Genomic DNA, 11,965 nt, shown 5'->3' on the forward strand with positions numbered 1-11,965 from the left:
TTCTAGTCTGGTTAGACCACACTTGGAGCACTGTGCACAGTTCTAGTCTGGTTAGACCACACTTGGAGCACCGTGCACAGTTCTGGTCCAGTCAGGCCACACTGGGAGCACTGTGCACAGTTCTGGTCTGGTTAGACCACACTTGGAGCACTGTGCACAGTTCCGGTCTGGTTAGACCACACTTGGAGCACTGTGCACAGTTCCGGTCTGGTTAGACCACACTTGGAGCACTGTGCACAGTTCCGGTCTGGTTAGACCACACTTGGAGCACTGTGCACAGTTCCGGTCTGGTTAGACCACACTTGGAGCACTGTGCACAGTTCTGGTCTGGTTAGACCACACTTGGAGCACTGTGCACAGTTCCGGTCTGGTTAGACCACACTTGGAGCACTGTGCACAGTTCTGGTCTGGTTAGACCACACTTGGAGCACTGTGCACAGTTCCGGTCTGGTTGGACCAGACTTGGAGCACTGTGCACAGTTCTGGTCTGGTTAGACTACACTGAGGGGTGACCTGATAGATGTCTGTAAGATTATGAAGGGTTTCGATATGGTCGATGTAGAGAAGATGTTTCTACTTGTGGGAGCGAGACCAGAACTGGGGGCCATCAATATAAGAGAGTCACTAATAAATCCAATAGGGAATTCAGGAGAAACTTCTTTCCCCAGAGAGTGGTGAGAATGTGGAACTCACTACCACAGGGAGTGGTTGAGGCGAATAACAGAGATACATTTCAGGGGAAGCTGGATAAACACACGAGGGAGAGAGGAATAGAAGGATATGGCGATGGGGCGAGATGAAGAGGGGCGGGAGGAGGCTGGTGTGGAGCAGAAACACCAGCACGGACCCAGAGGGGCCGAATGGCGTGTTTCTGGGCTGTAAATAATTTGTAACTTGTCTCCTGAAAGACCTGGCTCTAATTTTTAGGCGAGGCCTCCTAGTCCTAGAATCCCCAACCAGCGGAAATAGTTTCTCTCTCTCTCGACCCAATCTGTTCCCCTTAATATCTTGAAGACTTCGATCAGATCACCCCTTAACCTTCGCGATTCCAGGGAATACAACCCTAGTTTGTGTAATCTCTCCTCTTAATTTAACCCTTGGAGTCTGGGTGTCATTCTGCTAAGTAGTGAGGGTTGGAGTCTGTGCTCGCCAGTAACAGGTCCCCCTCTCGCTCGACAATGAATCCGCGTCAAGCGCATGAACTATTCCAAAGGTCCGCTATTCTCTCGGGAAAGGACCACACCCTGAACATCGAACCTCGTTCTGCGAGATTGATAGACTTTTGAATAGGAAGGGAACCAAGGGATATGGGGGCAGGTAGGTTTTAAGGAGGGTCTTAAAGGAGGAGAGAGAGGCGGAGAGGTTTAGGGAGGGAATTCCAGAGCTTTGGGCACAGGCAGCTGAAGGCACGGCCGCCAATGGTGGAGCGATGGAAATCAGAGGAGGGAGGGGCAGTGCTGAGGGAGCACCGCACTGTGGGAGGGGCAGTACTGAGGGAGCGCCGCACTGTGGGAGGGGCAGTACTGAGGGAGCGCCGCACTGTCAGAGGGTCACTACTGAGTGAATGCTGCACTGTCGGAGGGTCAGTACTGAGGGAGCGCTGCACTGTCGGAGGGGCAGTACTGAGGGAGCGCCGCACTGTCGGAGGGTCAGTACTGAGGGAGCGCCGCACTGTGGGAGGGGCAGTACTGAGGGAGCGCCGCACTGTCGGAGGGTCAGTACTGAGGGAGCGCTGCACTGTGGGAGGGGCAGTACTGAGGGAGCGCCGCACTGTCGGAGGGGCAGTACTGAGGGAGCGCTGCACTGTGGGAGGGGCAGTACTGAGGGAGCGCCGCACTGTCAGAGGTGCAGTACTGAGGGAGTGCTGCACTGTCGGAGGGGCAGTACTGAGGGAGCGCCGCACTGTCAGAGGTGCCGTACTGAGGGAGTGCTGCACTGTCGGAGGGGCAGTACTGAGGGAGTGCCACTCTGTCGGAGGGGCAGTACTGAGGGAGTGCCGCACTGTCAGAGGGGCAGTGCTGAGGGAGCGCCGCACTGTCGGAGGGGCAGTACTGAGGGAGCGCCACTCTGTCGGAGGGGCAGTAATGAGGGAGTGCCGCACTGTCAGAGGGGCAGTGCTGAGGGAGCGCAGCACTGTCGGAGGGGCAGTACTGAGGGAGTGGCGCACTGTCGGAGGGGCAGTACAGAGGGAGCGCCGCACTGTCAGAGGTGCTGTACTGAGGGAGCGCCACACTGTTGGAGGTGCAGTACTGAGGGATCACCGCACTGTCGGAGTTTCAGTACTGAGTGAGTACTGCACTGTCGGATGGGCAGTACTGAGGGAGCGTCGCACTGTTGGAGAGGCAGTACTGAGGGAGTGCAGCACTGTCGGAGGGGCGGTACAGAGGGAGCGCCGCACTGTCTGATGTGCAGTACTGAGGGAGCGCCACACTGTCGGAGGGACAGTACTGAGGGAGCGCCACTCTGTCGGAGGGGCAGTACTGAGGGAGCCCTGCACTGTCGGAGGGGCAGTACTGAGGGAGCGCCACACTGTCGGAGGGGCAGTACTGAGGGAGCGCCACTCTATCGGAGGGGCAGTACTGAGGGAGTGCCGCACTGTCAGAGGGGCAGTACTGAGGGAGCGCCACACTGTCGGAGGGGCAGTACTGGGGGAGCGTCGCACTGTCGGAGGGGCTGTACTGAGGGAGTGCCGCACTGTGAGAGGGGCAGTACTGAGGGAGCACCGCACTGTCAGAGGGGCAGTACTGAGGGAACACCGCACTGTCGGAGGGGCAGTACTGAGGGAGCGCCGCACTGTCGGAGGGGCAGTACTGAGGGAGCACTGCACTGTCGGAGGGACAGTACTGAGGGAGCGCCGCACTGTCGGAGGGGCAGTACTGAGGGAGCGCTGCACTGTCGGAGGGGCAGTACTGAGGGAGCGCCACACTGTTTCAGAGCCAGTACTGAGGGAGCGCCGCACTGTCGGAGGGGCAGTACTGAGAGATGAGCGCTGCGCTGTCAGAGGGGCAGTACTGAGGGAGCGCTGTACTGTCGGAGGGTCAGTACTGAGGGAGCGCCGCACTGTCGGAGGGGCAGTTCTGAGGGAGCGCCGCACTGACGGAGGGGTGGTACTGCGGGAGCACAGCACTGTCGGAGGGGCGGTACTGAGGGAGCGCCGCACTGTCGGAGGGGCAGTACTGAGGCAGAGATCCACTGTCAGAGGATCAGTACTGAGGGAGCGCCGCACTGTCGGAGCGGCAGTTCTGAGGGAGCGCCGCACTGTCGGAGGGGCAGTACTGAGGGAGCGCTGCACTGTCGGATGGGCGGTACTGAGAGAGCGCCGCACTGTCGGAGGTGCGGTACTGAGGGAGCGCCGCACTGTCGGTGGGGCTGTACTGAGGGAGCGCCGCACTGTCGGAGGTTCACTACTGAGTGAGCAGTGCACTGTCGGAGGGGCAGTACTGAGGGAGCGCCGCACGGTCGGAGGGGCAGTGCTGAGTGTGCGTAGCTCAGTCGGAGGGGCAGTACTGAGGGAGCGTCGTACTGTCGGAGGGACAGTACGGACAGAGCGCCGCACTGTCGGAGGGGCAGTACTGAGGGAGCGCCGCTCTGTCGGAGGGGCAGTACTGAGGGTGCGCCGCACTGTCGGAGGGGCAGTACTGAGGGAGCGCCGCACTGTCGGTGGGGCAGTACTGAGGGAGCGTCGTACTGTCGGAGGGGCAGTACTGAGAGAGCGTCGCACTGTCAGAGGGGCAGTACTGAGGGAGCGCCGCACTGTCGGAGGGGCAGTGCTGAGGGACCGCCGCACTGTCTGAGGGGCAGTACTGTGGGAGCGCCGCTCTGTCGGAGGGCCAGTACTGAGGGAGCGTCGCACTGTCCGAAGGGCAGTACTGAGGGAGCGCCGCACTGTCGGAGGGGCAGTACTGAGAGAGCGCCGCACTGTCAGAGGGGCAGTAATGAGGGAGCGCCGCACTGTCGGAGGGGCAGTACTGAGGGAGTGCCGTACTGTCGGAGGGGCAGTACTGAGGGAAGGCCGCACTGTCGGAGGGGCAGAACTGAGGGAGCGCCGCACTGTGGGAGGGGCAGTACTGAGGGAGCGCCGCACTGTGGGAGGGGCAGTACTGAGGGAGCGCCGCACTGTCGGAGGGGCAGTACTGTGGGAGCGCCGCACTGTCGGAGGGGCAGTACTGAGGGAGCGCCGCACTGTCGACGGGGCAGTACTGAGGGAGCGCCGCACTGTCGGAGGGGCAGTACTGAGGGAGCGCCGCACTGTCGGAGGGGCAGTACTGAGGGAGCGCCGCACTGTCGAGGAGTAGTACTGAGGGAGTGCTGCACTGTCGAAGGGGCGGTAGTGAGGGAACGCCGCACTGTCGGAGGGGCAGTACTGTAGCAGTACTGAGGGAGCGCCGCACTGTCGGAGTGGCATTACTGAGGGAGTGCCACACTGTCAGATGGGCAGTACTGAGGGAGCGCCGCACTGCCGGAGGGGCAGTACTGAGGGAGCGCCTCACTGTCGGAGGGTCACTACTGAGGGAGCGCTGCACTGTTGGATGGTCAGCACTGAGGGAGTGCCGCACTGTTGGAGGGGCAGTGATGAGGGACCACCGCAGTGTCGGAGGGGCAGTACTGAGGGAGCGCCGCACTGTCGAAGGGGCAGTACTGAGGGAGCGCTGCACTGTTGGATGGTCAGCACTGAGGGAGTGCCGCACTGTTGGAGGGTCAGTACTGAGAGAGCACCGCACTGTCGGAGGGGCAGTACTGAGGGAGCACCGCACTGTTGGAGGGTCAGTACTGAAGGAGCACCGCACTGTTGGAGGGTCAGTAGTGAGAGAGCACCGCACTGTCAGAGGTTCAGTACTGAGTGAGTACTGCACTGTCAGAGGGGCAGTACTGAGGGAGCGTCGCACTGTCGGAGGGGCAGTACTGAGGGAGCGCCGCACTGTCGGAGGGGCAGTACTGAGGGAGCGCCGCACTGTCGGAGGGGCAGTACTGAGGGAGCGCCGCACTGTCGGAGGGGCAGTACTGAGGGAGCGCCGCACTGTCGGAGGGGCAGTACTGAGGGAGCGCCGCACTGTCGGAGAGGTAGTACTGAGGGAGCGCCGCACTGTCGGAGGGGCAGTACTGAGGGAGCGCCGCACTGTCAGAGGGGCAGTACTGAGGGAGAGCCGCACTGTCGGAGGTTCAGTACTGAGTGAGTACTGCTCTGTCAGAGGGGCAGTACTGAGGGAGCGCCACACTGTCGGAGGGTCAGTACTGAGGGAGCGCCGCACTGTCGGAGGGGCAGTACTGAGGGAGCGTCGCACTGTCGGAGGGGCAGTACTGAGGGATCGCTGCACTGTTGGAGGGGCAGTGCTGAGGGAGCACAGCTCTGTCGGAGGGGCAGTACTGAGGGAGCGTCGTACTGTCGGAGGGGCAGTGCTGAGGGAGCGCAGCTCTTTCGGAGGGGCAGTACTGAGGGAGCGTCGTACTGTCGGAGGGACAGTACTGAGGGAGCGCCGCACTGTCGGAGGGGCAGTACTGAGGGAGCGCCGGACTGTCGGAGGGGCACTGCTGAGGGAGCGCCACATTGTCGGAGGGGCAGTACTGAGGGAGTGCTGCACTGTCGGAGGGGCGGTAAAGAGGGAGCACCGCACTGTCAGATGGGCAGTGCTGAGGGAGTGCTGCACTGCGGGAGGGGCAGTACTGAGGGAGTTCCGCACTGCCGGATGTGCAGTACTGAGGGAGCGCCGCTCTGTCGGAGGGGCAGTGCTGAGGGACCGCCGAACTGTCGGAGGGGCAGTGCTGAGGGAGCGCCGCACTGTCGGAGGGGCAGTACTGAGGGGGCGCCGCACTGTCGGACGGGCAGTACTGAGGGAGCGCCGCACTGTCGGAGGGGCAGTACTGTGGGAGCGCCGGACTGTCGGAGTGGCAGTACTGAGGGAGCGCCGCACTGTCGGAGGTTCAGTACTGAGGGAGCGCCGCACTGTCGGAGGGGCAGTACTGAGGGAGCGCCGCACTGTCGGAGGGGCAGTACTGAGGGAGCGCAGCTCTGTCGGAGGGGCAGTACTGAGGGAGCGTCGTACTGTCGGAGGGACAGTACTGAGGGAGCGACGCACTGTCGGAGGGGCAGTACTGAGGGAGCGCCGCAGTGTCGGAGGGGCAGTACTGAGGGAGCGCCGCACTGTCGGAGGGGCAGTCCTGAGGGAACGCCGCACTGTCGGAGGGGCAGTACTGAGGGAGAGCCGCACTGTCGGAGGGGCAGTACTGAGGGAGCGCCGCACTGTCGGAGGGTCAGCACTGAGGGAGTGCCGCACTATCGGAGGGTCAGTACTGAGGGAGCACCGCACTGTCGGAGGGGCAGTACTGAGGGAGCGCCGAACTGTCGGAGGAGCATTACTGAGGGAAGAGCTGCATCGTCAGAGGGACAGTACTGAGGGAGCGCTGCACTGTCGGAGGTGCAGTGCTGAGGGAGCACCGCACTGTCGGAGGGGCAGTGCTGAGGGAGCGCCGCACTGTCGGAGGGGCAGTACTGAGGGAGTGCTGCACTGTCGGAGGGGCGGTAGAGAGGGAGCGCCGCACTGTCAGATGGGCAGTACTGAGGGAGTTCCGAACTGCCGTAGGTGCAGTACTGAGGGAGCGCCGCTCTGTCGGAGGGGCAGTGCTGAGGGACCGCTGCACTGTTGGAGGGGCAGTGCTGAGGGAGCGCCGCACTGTCGGAGGGGCAGTACTGAGGGAGCGCCGCACTGTCGGAGGGGCAGTACTGAGGGAGCGCCGCACTGTCGGAGGGGCAGTACTGAGGGAGCGCCGCACTGTCGGAAGGGCAGTGCTGAGGGAGCGCCGCACTGTCGGAGCGGCAGTACTGAGGGAGCGCCGCACTGTCGGAGGGGCAGTACTGAGGGAGCGCCGCACTGTCCGAGGGGCAGTGCTGAGGGAGCGTCGCAGTGTCGGAGGGGCGGTACCGAGGGAGTGCCGAACTGTCGGAGGGGCACTACTGAGGGAGCGCCGCACTGTCGGAGGGGTGGTACTGAGGGGGTGCCGCACTGCGTGAGGGGCAGTACTGAGGGAGTTCCGCACTGCCGGAGGGGCAGTACTGATGGAGTGCCGCACTGTCGGAGGGGCAGTACTGAGGGAGTGCCGCACTGTCGGAGGGGCAGTACTGAGGGGGTGCCGCACTGTCGGAGGGGCAGTACTGAGGGAGTGCCGCACTGTCGGAGGGGCAGTACTGAGGGGGTGCCGCACTGTCGGAGGGGCAGTACTGAGGGAGTGCCGCACTGTGGGAGGGGCAGTACTGAGGGAGCGCCGCACTGTCGGAGGGGCAGTACTGAGGGAGCGCCGCACTGTCGGAGGGGCCGTACTGAGGGAGCGCCGCACTGTCGGAGGGGCTGTACTGAGGGGGTGCCGCACTGTCGGAGGGGCCGTCATTTGGACGCGACATTAAACCGAGGGCCCCGTCTGCCGTCTCAGGTGGGGCGTAAAAGATCCACACGGCCGCTATTGGATGAAGGGTTTAAGGTGGACTTCTCGCCGATGTCCTGGGGCCAAGGTTTATCCCTGAACCCAACATGACTTCAAAAAAAAAAAGGAAAACAGGCGATCTGGGTCATTTAACTCGTTGGTGGTTTGTGGGATCTTGCTGTGCGCCGATCGGCTGCTGCGTTACCACAGTGACCGCACTTGGGTGGGGATTAAGGGTTGGAGGTGTGGGGGGATAGTGCTTCATTGGGTGAGAAGCGGTTCGGCTCGTCCCGCAGTGGTAGGAACCTGATTTCCTTTCTTCGAAGCCAACTTACCCCTGCCGGAGATATCGAGAAGGGCTCGGGCCGGCCCAAGGGCCCAAAGCGCCAAGAGGAACCATCCTCCCCAGAAGGAGGGCCTGGGCCTCCGCTCCCCGACCGAGACCATCTCTCCACGCCCCCCCCGTGGGTTCCGCTCGCCGCCTCTGGCTCGACGGATGAAGGGAGGGGGCCTCCCCTCGTCGTCGTCGTCAAGGAGACCTCATTCCGCGCCCCCCCCGAGCTCCCCGAGGTCAGAGGGGAAGGAGGCCGAGGTCAGAGGCCAGGCCTCGGGTTGAACCTCCCGTTGAACGGTGCGGCCCTTTCTAGGCGTCCTCTCTCTCTCTGCTGCCGCTTGCCGAATCGGTGTCGCACTTAAGCCGGGCGGGTCGCGCGCAGCGAGCTCTCGAACGACAAACACTGGCGATGCCCACAGCTGCCCTCCTCCCCCGCTCTTACCCCCAAGGGACCTTGACTTCCTCCCCTTCCCCCCATCGCTCTCTCTCTTCTGCTATGCGGCGTACGCTGCCGATAAACACATCCCATGGGTCCCATTAGCTTATTTTACCACCACCTTCATGCTCCACCCCACCTCGATACCTTGCTATTGCGGGGGACATCAAGGCCTAGAAATTCAGCGGGCCTTGCGCCCACTTAGCGCCTAAAGAGGTCTTTTGCGCCGGCAGGGGTGGTAGCGCGGAAATTGAGTGCAGCGGTATTGGCGGCGGTAGCCGTTAGCGCTGCGCCGGGACCGATGACGTCATCGGTGTGCGCGGTGGCCCGTAACGCCCCGAAACCGCGCCGATCCCCATATTTATTTGCGGCCGCCTCCTCCGAAGCGGGCGCAAACAGCGACCAGAAAACGGGGCCGTCCTGCTGCCATAGTGGGGCGCTTTAAAGCGGAAGGTGCGGCCGGCCGCTTTTTCGGCGGCCGCCTGCCCGCACCTCCTTCCCCGGCCTCCTCCACCCCCCCCCCCGCCGCGGCATTGCCGGCTGGTTTCCGTGGAGCCCGGCACTTCTCTGTTGTGCCGGGCTCTTTTGCCGGCACTCGCGATCGGGGCTCCGGCCGTTGCAGGCACCTCCCCCTTAAGAGAAGGGGGAGGCCTGCAGTACCGCAGCCTGCCGCACCGCATCGGGTGGCGCTGCGGCAACCAGCGCGCCGATATTCAGTTGCAGCGCCCCAAACGGAGGCGGGCACACCCTGGTATAGCGCCCGCTTCCGAATTGGGGTGCAGAAGACGAATATACGGCGTGCGCTAATGCCTCCCCGCCCAGCGCTAACTTTTGGGCGCGAGCGAGCTGCCCGCGCCCAAGTGAATTTCTAGGCCCAACTCTCTGGAATGCAGGAATGGTAGGAGGCCACTCAGCACCTCGAACCTCTTCCGCGCCATTCTATCAGTTCGCGGCTGATCTGTACCTCATCTCCCTCGACACTGTCCCATCAAACACTCCCAGGGCAGGTACAGCACGGGTTAGATACAGAGTAAAGCTCCCTCTACACTTTCCCAAACACTCCCAGGGCAGGTACAGCACGGGTTAGATACAGAGTAAAGCTACCTCTACACTGTCCCATCAAACACTCCCGGGGCAGGTACAGCATGGGTTAGATATAGAGTAAAGCTCCCTCTACACTGTCCCATCAAACACTCCCAGGGCAGGTACAGCACAGGGTTAGATACAGAGTAAAGCTCCCTCTACACTGTCCCATCAAACACTCCCAGGGCAGGTACAGCATGGGTTAGATACAGAGTAAAGCTCCCTCTACATTGTCCCATCAAACACTCCCAGGGCAGGTACAGCACGGGTTAGATACAGAGTAAAGCTCCCTCTACACTGTCCCATCAAACACTCCCAGGGCAGGTACAGCACGGGTTAGATACAGAGTAAAGCTCCCTCTACACTGTCCCATCAAACACTCCCAGGGCAGGTACAGCACGGGGTTAGATACAGAGTAAAGCTCCCTCTACAATATCCCATCAAACACTCCCAGGGCAGGTACAGCACGGGGTTAGATACAGAGTAAAGCTCCCTCTACACTGTCCCATCAAACACTCCCAGGGCAGGGACAGCACGGGTTAGATACAGAGTAAAGCTCCCTGTACACTGTCCCATCAAAAACTCCCAGGGCAGGTACAGCACGGGTTAGATACAGAGTAAAGCTCCCTCTACACTGTCCCATCAAACACTCCCAGGGCAGGTACAGCACGGGTTAGACACAGAGTAAAGCTCCCTCTACACTGTCCCATCAAACACTCCCAGGGCAGGTACAGCACGGGTTAGATACAGGGTAAAGCTCCCTCTACACTGTCCCATCAAACACTCCCAGGGCAGGTACAGCACGGGTTAGACACAGGGTAAAGCTCCCTCTACACTGTCCCATCAAACACTCCCAGGGCAGGTACAGCATGGGTTAGATACAGAGTAAATCTCCCTCTACACTGTCCATCAAACACTCCCAGGGCAGGGACAGCATGGGTTTGATACAGAGTAAAGCTCTCTCTACACTGTCCCATCAAACACTCCCAGGGCAGGTACAGCACGGAGTTAGATACAGAGTAAAGCTCCCTCTACACTGTCCCATCAAACACTCCCAGGGCAGGTACAGCACGGGTTAGATACAGAGTAAAGCTCCCTCTACACTGTCCCCATCAAATACTCCCAGGGCAGGTACAGCATGGGTTAGATACAGAGTAAAGCTCCCTCTACACTGTCCCATCAAACACTCCCAGAGCAGGTACAGCACGGATTAGATGCAGATTAAAGCTCCCTCTACACTCTCCCATCAAACACTCCCAGGGCAGGTACAGCACGGATTAGATGCAGATTAAAGCTCCCTCTACACTGTCCCATCAAACACTCCCAGAGCAGGTACAGCACGGATTAGATGCAGATTAAAGCTCCCTCTACACTGTCCCATCAAACACTCCCAGGGCAGGTACAGCACGGGGGTAGATACAGAGAAAAGCTCCCTCTGCACTGTCCCATCAAACACTCCCAGGGCAGGTACAGCACAGGTTAGATACAGAGTAAAGCTCCCTCTACACTGTCCCACCAAACACACCCAGGGCAGGTTCAGCATGGGTTAGATACAGAGTAAAGCTCCCTCGACACTGTCCCATTAAACACTCCCAGGGCAGGTACAGCACGGAGTTTGATACAGAGTAAAGCTCCCTCTACACTGTCCCATCAAACACTCCCAGGGCAGGTACAGCATGGGTCAGATACAGAGTAAAGCTCCCTCTACACTGTCCCGTCAAGCACTCCCAGGGCAGGTACAGCACGGGTTAGATACAGAGTAAAGCTCCCTCTACACTGTCCCGTCAAACACTCCCAGGGCAGGTACAGCACGGGTTAGATACAGAGTAAAGCTCCCTCTACACTGTCCCACCAAACACACCCAGGGCAGGTTCAGCATGGGTTAGATACAGAGTAAAGCTCCCTCGACACTGTCCCATCAAACACTCCCAGGGCTGGTACAGCACGGGGTTAGATACAGAGTAAAGCTCTCTCTACACTGTCCCATCAAACACTCCCAGGACAGGTACAGCACGGGTTAGATACAGAGTAAAGCTCCCTCTACGCTGTCCCCATCAAACACTCCCAGGGCAGGTGCAGCATGGGTTAGATACAGAGTAAAGCTCCCTCTACACTGTCCTATCAAACACTCCCAGGTCAGGTACAGCACGGGTTAGATACAGAGTAAAGCTCCCTCTACACTGTCCCATCAAACACTCCCAGGCAGGTACAGCATGGCGTTAGACACAGAGTAAAGCTCCCTCTACACTGTCCCATCAAACACTCCCAGGGCAGGTACAGCACGGGTTAGATACAGAGTAAAGCTCCCTCTACACTGTCCCATCAAACACTCCCAGGGCAGGTACAGCACGGGGTTAGATACAGAGTAAAGCTCCCTCTACACTGTCCCGTCAAACACTCCCAGGGCAGGTACAGCACGGGTTAGATACAGAGTAAAGCTCCCTCTACACTGTCCCGTCAAACACTCCCAGGGCAGGTACAGCACGGGTTAGATACAGAGTAAAGCTCCCTCTACACTGTCCCATCAAATACTCCCAGGGCAGGTACAGCACAGGTTAGATACAGAGTAAAGCTCCCTCTACACTGTCCCATCAAACACTCCCAGGGCAGGTATAGCACGGGTTAGATACAGAGTAAAGCTCCATCTACACTGTCCCATCAAACACTCCCAGGGCAGGTACAGCACGGGTTAGATACAG

General features: G+C 60.4%; 1 protein-coding gene across 6 annotated transcripts in view; it reads right to left on the minus strand.

The window, feature by feature from the left end:
* LOC147094582 (uncharacterized) overlaps window positions 1-8,164 on the minus strand; it is a 118,689-nt gene extending 110,525 nt beyond the window's left edge. For all 6 annotated transcript variants that reach the window (XM_085974411.1, XM_085974414.1, XM_085974412.1 and 3 more), the window contains exon 1: window positions 7,749-8,164. In XM_085974411.1, coding sequence (XP_085830537.1) covers window positions 7,749-7,860 — 112 coding nt within the window. In that variant the 5' untranslated portion in view covers window positions 7,861-8,164. The remainder of the gene's footprint in view (window positions 1-7,748) is intronic.
* Between the last annotated feature and the right edge of the window lie 3,801 nt (window positions 8,165-11,965).

The sequence above is a fragment of the Somniosus microcephalus genome, unplaced genomic scaffold (genome assembly GCF_052327205.1).
Source record: "Somniosus microcephalus isolate GS21.2 unplaced genomic scaffold, FLI_Smic_1.0 unresolved_chr1, whole genome shotgun sequence".
Lineage (NCBI taxonomy): Eukaryota > Metazoa > Chordata > Chondrichthyes > Squaliformes > Somniosidae > Somniosus > Somniosus microcephalus.